At 35.9% G+C, this 17,450-nt stretch overlaps 1 protein-coding gene across 1 annotated transcript in view; it reads left to right on the top strand.

Annotated features, from left to right (window-relative positions):
- Window positions 1-17,450, top strand: part of LOC146600225 (fibronectin type-III domain-containing protein 3A-like) — a 48,568-nt gene that overhangs the window by 10,188 nt on the left and 20,930 nt on the right. The window contains exons 2-6 of the mRNA XM_085325971.1: window positions 5,176-5,311; window positions 9,589-9,664; window positions 10,454-10,530; window positions 14,420-14,657; window positions 16,177-16,449. Coding sequence (XP_085182097.1) covers window positions 5,216-5,311; window positions 9,589-9,664; window positions 10,454-10,530; window positions 14,420-14,657; window positions 16,177-16,449 — 760 coding nt within the window. The 5' untranslated portion in view covers window positions 5,176-5,215. The remainder of the gene's footprint in view (window positions 1-5,175; window positions 5,312-9,588; window positions 9,665-10,453; window positions 10,531-14,419; window positions 14,658-16,176; window positions 16,450-17,450) is intronic.

Raw genomic sequence — 17,450 nt, 5'->3', positions numbered from 1 at the left:
CTGTTACTTGTTTTTACCTTTGTTAAAGCAGTACTACTTAAGGTTTGTTTCTGGGATGGTCAAATCACTATTTTTTGTTATGGAGTATTATGCTATATAGGCTTTAATTCATCCTTTCATTCAACCAGAAATTGGGAATGACCTTTAGCTGATGTGTACTAGAATTCATTGTAAAGAAGTGAATCAAGCAAGAAGTAGTCTTGCAAAAATCTAACCTTTCTAAAACTTCAGCTATTTAATTCAGTATTAACTCAAAAACCTCCAATGCATGGTGACAAAGCCCCACAAAATGCGTCTACAAATTATGTTATTGATTCATATATAATGATTCACTAATTCTCAGTATATTCTTTTGCAGCTTTGAAAACTATGGAATTTACTTCTGACCCTGATGCTTACAAATGGAATTTATTTCTTGTTTCAGATTTATTTAGTCTGGAATTTCAGAGTTTGTGTATTAGGTCATCTTTAATGTCAGACATAGGCTGTGCATTTTCAGTGCAAAAGCTTTTCTTTTCCCATGCCCAGTCTGGATAGTTGATAGTGATGATAAGCTTTAAACTTCTGGCTACCAAAAATAGAGCCTGAAAAAAAGCAATCTGAACATCTACTACCGAGCATGTAATAGAATTAACTAACCTTCAGCTGGCTGATTCGAAAAGCTCTTTGATTCAGTTCTAGCTAAAAGTGAAGTTGTCGTCTTGTGCCACAAACAACTTGCCAGATGGATTTGCCCGTCCCTGCTGACTTGTGTTGGGTTTTGGGTAAACAGAGGTTTAGAGTGCCCTGGGGAAGCTGTGAGACTTGGTAGGACTTTGACTGTGGGAGCTGTGGATGGAGATCTGTCCAGGATCCTCACTTCTGTGTTTCTTCCCACACAGTAGCTACTTCCCTCTCTTCAGCAGCAGCTGCCTTCCTCCCTCTGCAGCAACAAAGCTGCATTTCTGATCCTGCAGCTGCTTTAAGTGGTAAGAATTGGTGGCTGAGCTGGAAGACAGCAGGGCTAGATTCCTGGCTGTACCTAGACTGGCAGTAGCAGAGGGTGTGGGTAATGAAGATAAAATCATTTGATGCATCATGAGAGTTTTCAGTTGGATTTGTTATTATGAACCGATAGTTGGAATTTTTTCTCCTCTTTCAGTTCAAGTTCAGAAATCTTTGACATAGACTTCAAGTTCAAACTTGAGTTGAACAATGGATCAAATCGAGACCCAGTTAAAGAAAAAAGTGTTTCTAGTGGTTTGTGGTTCTGATTCATTCTCTATGATTTCATGTTATGTTTAGTGTAATTACCAGACAAAATTTTTTCAATAACATTTTACCATTATTTCCTAGTATTTTTAAAAAACATGCTGGCAGTATGGAGCAATACAGCTTATGCAGAACAATACCAGTGAGTACAAGAATGAGAAAGTTAATGAAGGAAGCTAAATAACACTCTTAATTTCTGGGGGAGAAGACAGGATTTTGAGCAGATTTTCTGCCTTCCCTCAAAACTCATCCTAATAAAAATGATGCAGTAAATACTTTGAATTAAATCTAGTAGCGTTTTGAGAATGAAATTGGCCACTATGACATTTGATCTTGCTCTTCTAGGAAGTCTTTACTCTTTCAGGAGGATATTAAGTCATCACCTCTGAGTTTTAAATCTTCTCTTCTGGCTAAGAAGCTTGACAATATTTCCAAGCAAAAAAACAATTGAAAAAAAATCCTATCCCCAGCAACATCTTACATCCAAATATGAAATAACCTCCAAATAAACTATCAGGGTAAAAGTGGCTTTTCAAGAAAGATCTATAAATTTCGTTTCTTTTCAGGAAATTTTCCTGATTATGCAACAACTCTTCGAGGATTCACTTGTATTTATCTGAATACCACCTACATTGAATGAAATAGAAAATTGGGAGTGGTGACCTGTGGATGATGTGTTCTGATGTGCCTTATTTCCCTGAAAAAAATTTTACCTATTAACCTGGTGAGGAGTTAAGTCCCATGTCTGCTTTCCAGCAGAATGTTATGTTTGAGTGCAGCAATGTATTTTGCTGCCTGTTTTATCAGTATTTTCAACAAGCGAAGCTGTGCTCTGTAACAGTGTTTTAACAAAATGTATCGTTATGCAGTGGGATCTTCCTCTTTGTCATTAGTATTTTGTTCACTTTCAACCATCTGAACTCAGCTGTACAGCAAGATGTTACGTTTTTGGAGTCGCGAAACTGCCCAAGATTGATTAGAATGGTTTCGTTTGTGCTAGTACTTCCATTTTCTCTGACCATATGGAGGTTCCTACAAAAACATGAAATTATTCACTGTTTTTTTTAAGTTGTCATTAACCATATAAAAACATTTATTTGATAATATCCAATGTGTAAATTTTTCATCTGAAAAATTCAAAGTTGCTGCACTAAGTAAAATACATGCATGTGTGTATGTCTAGATATGAATATAAATAATATCTGTATAATTAGGAAATAGATTCAAGATCCTGAGCAAGCACATAGAGTTTGATCTCTTGTGCTTGATTACTTACTTTTATGTGACAGTAATAGAACATTTACAAATTACAGCAGTGGAAGCAAGCAGCGTTCAGCATAAAATGCAGCAGGAGTTTTCTTATCTAAAGATTTATGGTAGGTGTATTCTCAGAGTGTATTTGTGGTTTAGTTCAGATCAGGGCAGTGCGTGTTGGAAGTGAGTCTTCCAGTTGTTTCCACTAACACATCTTTGCCTCGCAGAGAGCTCTCGGTGCCTCCAAACTGGATTGCTTTCGGGTGACTCTGAACCGGGGGAAGCGTTGCAGGAGGACGCGTAGCGCAGTCCCGCCGCGTTCCTGCACGGGACTCCCGTCTCCGGAACGAGAGCGGAGCCGCTCGCAGCTCTCCCGCCCTGCTGCGCGTGGAGGCGGCTTCCAGCACCAGCTGCTCGGCAGATCTGTGCTTACTGCGCTACGCTGCTTGCTAATACAGGCAAAGCCTCGGAGGACTGTGGTGTGGTAGCATAGGAGACCAGGACAGAAACTTTAAACGTTTATTTAAAGTTGCAGGTGGTATTGGGACTTGCTTCAGAATGTCTTTTTCCGCACCTGGTTATATTAGTTGGTTGAACATTTGAATGCATATTTAGTAGCTCGCTGGGGAAGGGTTTTCCCCTTTATGTTAGGGCTAATTTCTGTTGTCTCTGAGATTGTTAAATTTGAGGGGGAGGGGGAAGACTGTGTGTGAGTGCACACACAGACACACACACACGTCGAGTATTCTCAGTTTGTATATACCAAATTCCTATTAGGGAAACAATTTATCTTAAGTTTTAGCTAGAAAATGCTAAAAATAGGAGAGTTGTAGTGGAAGAAACTACCATCTTAAATTTAGCATGCTGACTGGTGATGTTACAATACAGGTATTTTTAAGTGGGATAGTTGCATACAATCTGATGAGTATGTTTTCTTAGTAGCAGTTGTTCAAAATCTGGCAAATGGATGGGAGATTATTTTATTCAGGAAATAAATAACATGCTAAGTTAGGTATACTTAAGACAAACCTGATTTGAATTTAAACTTTAGAGGTCATGTCTAGCCTTTGCACCTGTGCAGCAATATTTGGTCTCTTAAAATACTGTTACTTGAGCAGACCTGGAAAACAACTGGTGTGCAAAAGGAGTTTGTTTCTTTGGCAGTGTTGGGTATTTCAAAGTTTTGTGGCTTTGACTGTATCAGTTATTTTTAGCTGCTTCTGCAAATGCGAGAGAATATATTTTTAAGGACGGATACTACCAGACTATTTACCTTGTTAATACCAGAAGAAATCCTTGTAAATCTGTTATTAGAGACCTTCTTCTGTATGGAATGAGTTATCACTAGAAAAAATGGTAACAGGCTATGATACTTCTCCCACTGTTGCTAATCTGGTGAAGAGCAATCTTACAAGTACAGAATTAATCAGGAATTTTCCTTCTCCCCTCCACCCCACCACTGTTGTTTCCATACTGGCTATATGGAGCCTAATGAGATTTTAATAGTTTTGTGTAGACTAACTCAGTTTATGCATAGTTTAGGGTTTTGTTTGTTTTTGTTATTTTTTATAAATTTAACGAAATGGAATATCCTAATGCAGCTTGGTGTTCTGTCTGGGTTATAAGAGGTAACGGGAAGGGAGAAGGAAACGTCAGCGTTTCCTGTATCCTGTTATCTTGTGCTTTTTATGGATGCTGAATTAATGATACACTAAAAATTCTTTAACAGTTGGATTGTATTTTGACTTACTGTAATTTTAGATTGTACAGTAAAAGTCTGGGAACTATACAGTGCTTTTCCATTTACCAGTCTCCATGATACTTAAACATGACTTTCAAAGTTCTCTGCTCTTTCTCTTGTATTGCCCTAAGCTTTGTTTTCAGTGTGTCAGACTTTTGTATCAATAACATGCTACAGCATTGGAGAAAATGCTGTATTTTTTTTTTTAATCACCTCATGGACTTAAATGTGCATGTATATGTGAACTACTTGTCCTAAAACTTAGGTTCTGGAGTATAAACAATTTAGAAATTGTAACTCTCAGTTTAAAAGTGAGGTGCTGCGTAAGTGTAAATTATGCTGCTATGTAATTGCATCACTTGTAAGGCAGATTTTTGATTTTGTCAGTATATCAGTCATGGAGTACTGAACTGAGTGTGCATGATATGTGTTTCAAGGTCATATTTTTGGAAAAGAATGTGTATTGCTTAAATATGGTACTTCAAATGAAAAGTAGGATAATATCTTGGACTCTTTGGGTATATTCCATTATAAAGAACTCAGAGGATCGGGGATTCCCTCCAGTGCTTTTAAAACTATCTTTGCACGTGTTTTAAAGTGAGTGATGAAGCTATAAGTGGATGTTTTACAACAACTTTTGTCTCTAAGTGAAGTCATTTTATTTGAAAATCTTTGGGGAGAGTTATGAAGTGTTGAAATCTGATGATACTTTGCCATCAGTTTTCAAATATTCCTGAATTGTCATTAAATGATTCCACTAATGTCACAATGAACGTGTTTGACTTTCTTTTGTGGGGAAGAAAAAATAATGTTCTGAAGGAACTAGTATTTATCTTCCTAAATATCAGTACCAACTTTGGGGGGGGGAAGTATATATTTTTAGGAGGAGACTTAAGTCTAATATTGGCCCTCTCTTTTTGTTTTAACAGACAGTTAACGTGAGCAATTGTCAATAAATGATTTCCAGACATGATGGCCGACCAGCCACCTCCATTAGAAGCTACGCCTCTGTTGAATGAAGTGCCACTTCTACCTCATATGGTTAATGGGGACAGCATACAACAGGCAAGTAAATCTGTTCAACTTTCATGTTGACGTGAAAGTCATGCCATACTATGGCTGCAGTGGTGGTAGGGAGGTTGATGTTCAAGTGTACAGTAGAAAAACTGCCATGTAACCTTTTGATAGTTGAAAGAGAGCAGCTGTGGTTCTCATTAGTACCTCAGTGTTAAAGGGAAGAAGATCGTTAAATATTAATGTAGTGGAAATGCTAAGAGACATGCAGACTGAAAGGAAGGTGTGTGATACATATTTAAGTGCTTTAAAATTAAACTACAGAATTCAAGAATAAAATAAAAATTGTAATATATCAATTTAATAAAGCAATAAAGTTCGAAATCTCTGTTTAAAGCTCATAAAATAATCAGCAAAGTGCAGAAAGTGACTGCAGTAGTTTGAACTGAGAAGTATATAGGAGGAAGATGCAGAAGACACGAAAGACTTGGTTTCCTGATATTAGATATCTTCATTAATAATTACAACGCACTGATGAAACTTATGTATATTTAGTTGTCACGTTAGAATTTTATTGGACATAACCATTTAGAAGTACCTCCTATGGTTAGAAATACAGGCAAAAGTGAAGGTAAAGCATTTTGAATGAAGTAGAAGATAGTACACAGGTGGCAGTAAACTAGAAGTGAATTTACTCTTTGGCAGTAAAAGATGACTGCGTTGTACCACAAATGCTGAGGTATCTTCACAGCTGCGAGATAGACTTGTAATGTGTATTCAGGAATATTACAAAACCTCTTGATATTGTAACATTGGATCTTAATTGAGAAGCATCTTTCCCCTGCCCCAACTATTGCAAACATTACTGGTAAGGTGGGAAAGAAAAGTTTGTTTAAAAAGAGTGAAATAGCTATTTGTTGGCAGGAATAACAAAAAAAAGCCCATAAATTTGATGGCTTTACGTGCCCATGGTTAGATAATCATTTCATTGAAGCAAATAATAAAACTGCCCGTTGTTTTAATCTGATGAGGTTTGGACTTTAAGAAATAACTTTATTAGTATTAATCTAAAAGGGAAAGTTGCATATAAGTTCCCAGAACATAAGAACTGTCACGTGGAATAATTGTAAAGGATAGTTAGGAGGTTCTATGGTAGCTAGTGTTTCATGGTACATGAGGAAAGTAGATCAAGTAGGTCTAGTTGGAGGCCAACTCCATAGCTATGTATTTGTGTAGATTGGTATTTTTAATAGTAGTGTGTGTTAAATGACACAAAGAAGGTGACAGTTACTGAAATTTTCAGAACCTGATGGAGACTGTTTGCATTCAGAGTAGGGTAAAAAGGACAAGTTGGAGATGCATGGAAGGAAAATCACATTTGAAGAATAGACTGGAAGACTGATGGTCTCCAAAACTTATAATTGAGTTGTTTTAAAAATAATTAATATATCTGTCTAGTGAAAATTAGTGCATCTGTCTTCCCTTGGTGGTGGTGGTTATGTTAATATACCACCATTTCTCATTCTAGCACCTCCATATTTAAACAATCATGTCATGCTGCCACTTGCTGGTTACCTAACAAATATAACAAGTATATGTACCACTTTTGTTTGCTGCACTTTAGAGAGGAGAAACTTTTATTAGCCACATAGTCTCTAATTTGGAAGTTTCCTTTTAAATAAAGTATTAATTTAGAAGCTTTACTAATGAAGTGTTTTTTTAAAAAAAATATTTTCCTGCCAATGGTAAAAAGGATAGGCTAATTATAAAGTTTTTATAGTGTTTTCGTTTTCAGAAATAAAACTTGCACTGTTTGTGCAGGTCACTTCAAACAGTCAGATGCAGCATGCAGTTGATTAGTTCGATTTCACATAAAGTTTAAGTAGGTTGGAACTTTCTTGTTCTGGAAGAACTCAAGTAGTGGAAATAGTGCAAATAATGGATAAAACCAAAACAATGAGCAGTGCTTTGAAATAGTTTCCAAACTGTGCTGATCCCATGATTCTGAAATGCTGTTCAAGACACCTGAAGGTGTTGACATTATTGTGAATCCTAGCACTGGTTTGTCTTCTAACTTGGCTTAGGTTGGTTCATTAGAAACAGTCAGACTTCCTGGGAATTTTCCTTGATGGAAGGTAGATGGGACTGTCTGCTTCATTAATTACAGTGAGTCATTCCTCTAAGACATTGCCCTGTGCATTCCTGAAATTCCAGTCTCTGGACTGCTCCACAGTAGTGTGATTACACCACATACTTTTAGCTGGTTTCGGTTAATAGTTTCCTGAGCTGTTTGTGATCCTTTTTCTAGTTGGATCCTTTCTCTAAGATCTAGCATGTAGTAGTTCAAAGACTGAATTTCAGAAAGAATTATTTTCCTGCCTGTGAATTTTTCTAGCCCTTGGAGATTCAGGCCTGTCGTGAGGTTTAATACCTGCCTATGGAGTCCTGTATCCCTGTGGAGTGTCTGTCCCCAGCATCTGCTCTTTCTCAGCAGGCATCATCTTTCCATGTTCTTTCCAGCCCATGATTTTCTGTTTTGTGTTTCTTACAACAAGTAACATTGCTTTTCTCTCTTTGCTGCTTAAAATTTGGTAGAGGTAAAATTATAAATTTTGCTTATATGCCAAAAGGACAGAACTACTAAGGTTTCAGTGTTTTAAGCATGCCATCTTAAAAGTGCTATTTGTCTTCCATCCTCCTCATGGAAACATAATAAATATCACTGACTGACTAGAAGACTTTTTCCTGAGATATTCAATGTTTTATTTATGTCCAGAACCAATTCCTGTAACTTAAATTAAAATTGTTTCCTATACTGTGAAGTCATTAGAATAGGGTCTGTCTTTGTTTTATGCTTTTACATCCTCTGTTATAAATTAAAAAAAAATAATAATAATACTATAGCAGTGTACAGAGCCACAAAATTGGTGTTAACTAGAGAGCATTTAAAAATCTGCTCCTTTGAGTCTTGTTTCACATGAAACAGTTTAAATGTAACAGACCTTTGCAAGCCTCCAGTTCTGTGCAAACAAAGAACACTTTTCAGGCATACTTTTCAGGCATACTACTCAGTGCAAGCAAGGGTATTTATGTGCAATGTATAGTTTAATGATTTACACTTTAACTAAGCAGGTCAGTAGTTTTCACAGTAATTCAGTACTTTACATGCAAAAGATACTTCTTTCCATAGTGGCAAAAGTTTATTTTGTTTAAGTTTATTCATAACTAGTTTTACAAATATAGATTATTTCAGTCTTTATAGTGGTCTTTCTCCTTTATATGCTAACTGTTGCTATGGTAGAGTTTTAACTGTGTAACTTTGCAGTTCTTACGTGGCCCAAATCCCCATTTTACTAAACAATTAGACCTGTATCTATCTAATAGAATCTGACTGTAAAGTTCTTGTAGTAGAGTTGCAATAAAACTGAACCACAAGTTATAAATGGGTAGAATGAGGTGATAGTTTCTGATTTCTATTGTCCAGCACAAGCAAAATGATGATTTAGACTACCTGAGAAAAAAATCTTGGCAGGCATTTGCATTGATTTCTGTGAAAGTGAATATGATCATGTTCAGCTGATCTGATGAACTTCAGTTTGTTGAATGGCTGTAACTACAGGGTCACACAAACGTGATAAAATGCATCTGACCTGCCAGGAACTGTAGAGTAAAGATGCTAGAAACCTGCTTTACTGCCTCTTTCAGCCTCCAAAGGACTACATAGTTTTATTAAGTTACTTGATATCATCAGAGAATATGTTGTCCAACGTGCTTTCAGTGAAAAAACATGGATGAGTTTTAGGCAAAACATCTTTTTATGGTGTATGTGTTTGTATGTATATACACGTGATTATTATTTATACATGCATATATGCATGCATATAAGTGGATGTGTGTGTGTGTATACACTTTTGTTTGTTTATTTGGTCAGAATCCTGACTTCATCAATTTACCCTCAAAACTGAAATAATTTCATAGAGAAAGCTTGGAAAGCAAGATGAATCTTAGATAATTCAGTGCTTCAATAAAAGAAGAAACGTCAGAATGAAAAATACTCAAAATAGCTAGCTGTTTTATTTTCAATATATCAAGGAAAAAACTGTTGGTAGTAATCAGAAAAAAATATAAAAAATGCAGAATTGAAAAATTTATATCAAAGCTTGAGGGGAGTTTGTTCTACTTGTGTTTCTAAGCTTGCGCTTTTATACTCTCTATGAATGTCATGATCTGTATTGTTTGAATCTTTTGTGTAAGTATAAAGGTAAGCTTTTCTTGAGTAATCTCTAAAATTAAAAAAAATCACTTTTTTTCTGTTTTGATTTTTACAGGTTATTCTTGTACAGGTAAACCCAGGTGAAACCTTTACAATTACAACTGAAGATGGCCACGTTCAGTGTATTCAAGGTAAAAGAAAGACTGAAGCATTGAATCTAAGTATTTAACTTATTCTGCAGATATCAGAGAATTACTATATGCAGTTGTTTCTATAATGTCAAGTGTGTTTTTAGATTTTCTGCAGTGCAATAAATTAGATCTTTTAGTTTATACTTAAAGCACAAATAAGACAGCACGGGAAATTGCCCAGCTTCCTTGCCTTTCTGCAGACTTTGCTGCTAATTTATAAAAGGCTGGTATTTCAGCTGTTTTCATAAATAGTAATTTGTGTATAACCGTCATCTCTGAGTTGTAATGCATGAATTTGTGTAATTTAATCCTCACTACTGTAAGCAACTTTAATAGATGCTGGGTGACCCTACCTTGATGTAATAAGGTGTCATTAGCAGTCTGTTTGTATTGAGGGAAGCATTAATACCCTCTCTGTGTGGCTACCGAGTGACTGAACTGTAAAGTTAAGATGCGGTTTAAAATATCTCCTGCAAGTCAAGTTGAATTTATCAGTACTTCCATTTTTGGAATATTTTTTGCCATTTCAAGTGATATTATATAGTATGTGTCCCTTCTGCTTTCATCAGATCTCTGAGAGAAATACTTATTTCAGCTTGGTGTGAAAGATACTTTAAATCTACTTGTCTAAAAGTAGATATGTAAGTATGTATTTGGGATGTAGATGCTGGTTTTTCATCTATATACCCATTTTCATAAACCGAAGTGAACTACCAGATTTGAAAGAAGTTGCTTCTAAAATTGATGAAAGCCTTGTGTGGTGGATAAATGGCACCTTCTGACTTTCAGGTCCAGCACACGTTCCTATGATGTCACCAAATGGTTCTATGCCTCCCATATTTGTGCCTCCCGGTTATGTATCTCAGGTAAATGTTAATTTGTTCTTGCCTTTAAGTGTGCTTGTGGTTGTGGCTTTTTTTTTTTTTTTTTTTTTTTTTTTTTTTNGATATTGATTATTTTATCTGCAACAGCTGTTAAAGTTAATTTTTTCCATTGAACTTAACATATTTTGTAGGTTTTGTCACCTTGTCACTTAGTAAAATTCAATCGGGATATATATATACATATATATATATGTATATATTATGTATGTGTATATATATATGTATTTTTTTTTTTTGATACTACTAAGCCATAAACGGTTTGCTTTTAGTAAGACAACAGACGGCTCTTGAGTTGGCTCTCTGTTAAGCTCTGTCAGCACTTGATTTTCCTGTAGCAGTCCTATTTCCAAAGTGAAAGTAGTTGCTTAGGTTAAATGAACAATCATAGCTGATGGTAGGCTGTGAAGCATCAGAGTACTGGGGAGTGTGGGTTGTGCTTAGCTCTGCTAGAAGCAGTCTGACGCAAACATAGCTAGTGGATAGTGTGCACACTATGTATATGAGACTCATGTTTCCTATTTTGAGGTTATATGGGCCTTATGGCAGTACCATTCTCTCTCATGCATCTGCTCCTCCCCTCTACCTCTTGCCCTGAACAGCATAAGATATTTCTCTTATTGTCTTCTCATAATTCACATTTTTTAATTCTTGTGTAACACTACTTATCAAAGGTTTTCAGTGCCTTTTTCTTAGTAACTCTGATCTCCATAACATTCAGCAAAAGATTCAAATATTATAGCAGAAATGTCAGTACTGGTGATTTATGCCTACGAAAAGAGCAAGACTCTGGGCTCCTTTCCTAGCTTTACTTTTCCATTCTCACTTATTTTCCACTCTACTGCATTCTTCTTAAGTCATGGCAGCTCAGACCTGCATGTGATATTTGAAGCGTTATCAGAGGTATTTGAAATTACCAGTGTGATTTACTTCTGAATTAACACATTTTAAAAAGACAGTAATAATAATTAAAAAAATTTTTAAATGGGATATGATAGTGGTGTGGGCTTTTTCTTCTTTTTAACATCACCAGGGGGGGGGGAAAAAAAAAAAAAAAAAAAAGAGTAGGCTTGAAAGCTCTGTAACTGTATGTTCTTGAGTTCCCCAGGCCGTTGTTTGTTTGCATACAGCTGTCTCTGCAGTTTTTGCTTCTGCTGTTATAACTAGATACTTTCATACAGACCCTGAAGAAAGATCCCTCAGATAATTTATGCTTCAATATGAAATTGAGTCTTTGGTGCAAATGATAGCAAAGCACTGGCAAATGCTGAAGTGTGCAAACTGAAAAAAATTTCTGTTCTGTGTTTGCTGTCACATGAAGGCTAGACAAGCTTGAAACCAACTTTAAAACAGAGCTTGAGTGGAACAAAGTATTTGAGTTGTGGATAATGGGGACGTAGCAGCTTCAGACTGTAAAATCGTATCAAAGTTTTATTACATTAATGCAACCCTTTTAGCAAAAATTATGCCCTATATTCTTGCTTGTTTAATATATAAACAAAACTGAGTTAATATAGCCATCAAAATTTGCCATGAGTTTTTGCTTACATATTTATGCTATATTTATATATTAAATAATGGCTATTATATAACATAATTAACTTATGCATTAAATAGTATGTCATAATACCATGGAATGTAATACAGTTCTAATCATATATTTAGTTCAGCTGATGGACCAAAAAGTCCCCCAACTTGCTTCTAGAACAAATTGTATTCAGTGTAACAGAAACTTAGTCTTACATGACTTTTGTATTTTTTTTCTTCTATTTGAAGTCTCTTAAAATTACTAATAATACAGCTGACTTTGAGATCGTATCACAGCTGAACTTTGTCATGGCATTTTGTGAGTGGGCACATTCTATTTCCCTTCAGACAAATATTTTCTGGTTGATTTGCTTTATCTTTTGCTGAGGAGCTTTTCAAAAAAGTTGTGCTTTTGGCACAACTAATATTTCAACATCCGTAATTCTTTCTTGGCCAACTAGGAAATGCTACAGTGATTTCTTGTAGCCAAGGTAAACATGCTTAAGAGAGGATCTTGAAGGAACTAGCAGGATAAAATGTATGGTCTGCTTTTGTGTAAGTGCTTTCTTTAAATGCCCGAAAATATATAGCCCTGTTACTGAAAATATGAAAAGCTTGTAAAGAACTTTAAATCATTTAAAAACAGTTCTTTTTTTTTTTTTTTTCCTTACATATTGTGTAAGAAAATTAATTTTTGCATCTCAATTTTGTTTACCAGTATGCATTGAGAACAGGCCCTCCCTACTTGCATCCATAGGTGATATTTTGTGCTGACTACATTATCCGTCTATATTTTGGTACTAAAACACTGGAAAGCCTTGCCTTGTTGCATTTGTGATTCAAAGTTTAAATGCAGTTCAGAGGAGGTGGCAGATACAGAAGGAAGGAAGTATAAAGCTGACGGCTAATATGAAACCAACCTAAGAAAAAGGCCTGTCTTACTGGGACTTGATTATTTTTGAAGTGTCTTTAATATTGAACATGTGTTTTGTTTTGTTTTTCTGTCATTGCTCTGTTTGTTTTCCTGTTAGTTTGCTCCTACCTGATGTAATTTTTTTTGTATGAGGGAGAATAGAAAACAGTTGATTTGTTGTCTGCCTCAAATGGAATTTAATACAGTCTTGTTTTGCTTCTGAGTCAGACTTCTCAGAAGATACAGACTGTATCTGTATCTTTGTCACTGGACTTCAGTGTTGCAGTAAAAAAACCTGAACGTGACCAAGGTAGTTTCTCTGATGGTCAGTTTGGAGGCCTTTGGACCAGTCAGAGCTCTAGGTGTTGAATACTTAATCCCTTGAATAGGCAAAACAGGCTGTGACCACAGCTTGAGCTTATGTGTTTCCAGGTGGCAAAGAACTGGTACAGATGTTTTGTACCTGCAAACAGTTATGTACCCTCCCTGATGAAAACACCCTGGGAGACCTCAGCCTCTGCTTGCCTTTTCCAAATGTACTAATGATGAGGCTAACCTGGGCGTTGTTTTACTTCAGTGTCCTCATTGCTTAATATGTCTTTGTGAATCCCACTCTGCTGTTGAAACCTGTGTTCTGTCCTAAATCCTCCCTCACTTTAAGATTTAGATGTGCGTTATTGTGTAACACCTTAATGTATGTTAGGTCTACTGTAAAAAAGGTAATATATTGAGGCATCAAGCTGATGGAATTAGAATCTGGAAGAAGCGTATGTATTGTCAGTTTAGGGCAAGCAGTGTACATGTGCATACATATGCATGCACTGTCTTCTCTGCATGGGAGAACATTAGCATCTTTTTATCCTGGAGTTCAGACACACGCAAGTTCTTTGTCTGAATTCTCTTTGGCCTGTGGTAGACGCGAAGTATTTTGACATTTGATTTGGCTTAGATGCATGGCAGCAGAACTAACCTGTTACACTTTGTACTTGCCATAGGCTAAGAATGTGTGTGCATGCTGACATGTACCACAAATCAGATGACATGTAGTAACTTGTACATGCAATAGCACTGTCAACCTGGGTGTGTTCTAAAACAGGTTTTCTAACTGTAATTACAAGCAGACTAGGAATTACACCATGATCAATTCACTTTACTTGTTTAAAAGAGTATATATGTGAATATGCATATAATACATAAATTCTAGATTGCTTAACTGTTCAATGTGTGAGGCTTAGCTTTTTAAAATTGGCTGCCTATAGCTCTAATGTCTTCCAGTAACATATGCCAGGTTTCTGCTGGTTTGGATTCACTTTCATGTGTGTATCCCTGATTATCAGATTATAGGTATAAATTGGAGCATAAATAATCTTTATTACATATACAATATTTGCAAGATTATTTTGTACTGACTACATTTCTTGTGTTGCATGACAGGTGGTAGAAGAAAATGGAGTTCGTAAAGTGCTGGTATTGCCACACTCGGCTGAATTCCACCCTTCCATGCATCCTCCTCCTCCTCCTCCTCCCCCCCATGTGCCGCATTACGTGCATCATCACCATGCTCTGCTTCCCCACCCACCTCACCCAGTATACCCCCCCGTTCCTGGGACAGGAGAGCTGCCACCACAGTTCATTCACCAGCATCCACCACCACATGTTTTTCAAGAGCAAGGTGAGACTGCCTGTGTTGTTTTAATTAACGAGGCGGCCTTTTGCTCAGTGCATCCAGATTGAGAGCAAGAGACCAAAATTCTATTGTTCACTCTTTCACTCATTTTCTGTGATGTTGGGCTAGTTATTAGCCTACCCAAACCTACTCACCATATGGTTTATGGTATGTGCTTAAAATGCAGCATTGTCTACAAGCATCATGGAGTCTGGGCTGAAGGCCCTCATATTTGCATATATGCAAAATATCATTGTATAAACCTTAAATCTGTTGCTATTCTGTTTTTAAGGATGTAATGCAAACATGGTAGCTTGGAAATGTTCTAGTATTGTGTATATTTTGAATGGATCCTTATTTTTGGTACTGTAAATGCCATAATAACTACCCTTACCTTTCTGTAAAATTGCATGCTTTGAAACTGCAGTGCTTTGTCACAGCCTTGAGGTAACATTTTTTGAAAATGCATTTATTTTGAAGTATTTTTTTTGCTGGACAGAATCCAAATACAACTGGAAAGAAAGTAAAAAGGAATAACATACATACAAAAAGAACCCAGTCATCCATGTTGGAGAACAAAATGCAAGTCCACTCCATATTTAAAATCTGAATGAAACATTACTTCACTGGAGGACTGGGATCATTGCTTACTTCAAGCAGGCTATAAGCTTTGTTATATAAGCAGAAGCATTTAACATAAGAAGAACTTAGGCTATGGAAAAGCATTCATTGTCTCCCCATCAAGCTTAAATTAGTAACTAAACTATTTTGGCCAACATCTAGGGTAAAATACTCACACCTAAGTTACATTTTAAAAACATAGTGTGGATTCTAAACTCACACTCTTTTGAAAATGTGACTGTATGGCTGTAGTGGGGAAGGAAGGCAGCTGCAAGATACAATTCTGGGCAGTTAACAAAAAAGGAAAGATCTGAAATATTAAATCAGAAAAAACAGAAGATCAAAGCTCATGAAGTGATCAAAAATAATTTATAAAAATAGATTCATTAATTTGGATATGATTTAAATAGAAGGAGAAAGGAGTTAAATTACTGAAAATTCTTCTTACAGAAATTTTTATATATTTTAATGTAGTAGTTAGCATTGATCACATTTCTAAAACAAGGAATAAACAAATCTTGAACTGCCTTTCTTTTCCTGCTACTTGATCGCTATGTTCATACACTTATCTGAGCTCAGTTCAGAAACTCTTTGTCAGGTGAGGTCACTTCAGTGTAGTGATGCTCCAGCAGTCAGCAGTATGTGCATATTTCTTGTCTGTTCTGTGTGCCTGGAGACATCTGAGTATCAGCAATGAAACTTGTGAGGACTTCACAGAGCTTCAGCACAGGGCAGCTGTGAGTCACTGCAGCTCTGTGCATCTGACTGACAAAATGCAGTGAAATTACTTTTTTTTTCCCCCAAGTTCTGGTTTTATTGTAGTCATTCTTCTAACTTTGGAACATTTTTCAGTTGTGGAATGAAGAGTACTGAATAATGAAATAAATTCTTCTTTGCTTTGTAGAACCTCGTTCTCATGGAAGGACAAACTTTATTCAGCGAGATGAAAGGAGTCTTAAAATGCAAGAACATCTGAAGAAAAGACTAAAAGATAGACAAGCGAGTGGTCACACTAACAGTAAACTTAACAGTCCTCCTTCTTCACCACATAAAATTAATAATTCTTCCAATTCAGCTATTCAGAATGGAAATGGGAAGGGACAGCAAGTGGCAGGAGGTCTACTAAAGCAGAAACAAATAGGAAAAACAAAGGGCAGTCCAGATGCAGAGATAGGAGGTAGGTTGCACTGAAAGGGGTATTAAAAAAAAAAAAAAAAAAAAGAAAGAAAGAAAGAAAAAAAGCCTACTAGAATCTTTTGCAACAGAAGATCATGTAATTTCACTGGAAAATAGTTGTTGAAAAAGTTTGCGTTTATAAGTTTCTTAGGCTATTCAGGATTAGCAGAAGCCTGAAATACTTTCCATTGTGTTTGGATATATATATATTTTTTTCCTTTGAGATGATAGTGATGTCAAGCTTGGTAGTCTTGAATTTTATCAAGCAAGGTCTTTGGAAAGATTTAAGAGCATGGTTAAGTATAAGCTCATAAAATGTAAATAAAATGTAAAGTGGTAGGATTTCTTGTTTAAAAATTAGTTCTCTAAAGTGTCAATTAGCTATTGAATTATGAGGTACTAAGAGCAGTTCATAATCGCATCATCAGAAGTTCCATTCCCTCTCCTTCTATTACTCAATGTTCAATTAAAAAAAAAAGTAGTTTTTCATTTGCCCCATCCAAGGGAAACTTAATACAAACCTAGAAAATACTCTTTCATTTTTGATCTTTCAGATTCCTGTAAATTACAAACAGACTATGCTTTATTGATAGTTTATCACTTTCTTTTCAGATATCACTTTCTACTAAATTAGAAACAACATGGGAGGGAAGAATGTTTTTTCTGTGCTGTACTCTGCACACTTTTCACAGATTTAAGATAGGGAATTTTTCAGGAACACAAGTTCTATTATTATTCAAACATGCTTACTGTCAAACTTCTTGATTGTTGTTATTATAAGAGATAATGCTGGATTATATTTAATCTATGTATCTTTGCCTTTATCTTGGCCTTTTTTTTAATCTAAAATCAATAGATCTGTATTTTTTCAATGTTCTTGTCCTTCTGTGCCTCTTTTTCACCCCTCTTTAAATCTCTTGCTTACTGCTATGCCTTTTCTAACCTTGAATTCTAACCAATAGTCCAGCTGAGGGTGGTGAGCTGTGAATATTTACCTAAAAG

This window comes from Rhea americana, unplaced genomic scaffold (genome assembly GCF_003343005.1).
Source record: "Rhea americana isolate MKP2758 unplaced genomic scaffold, rheAme1 scaffold_125, whole genome shotgun sequence".
NCBI classification, from domain to species: Eukaryota; Metazoa; Chordata; class Aves; order Rheiformes; family Rheidae; genus Rhea; species Rhea americana.
This window is presented reverse-complemented; position numbering and strand designations above follow the sequence as displayed.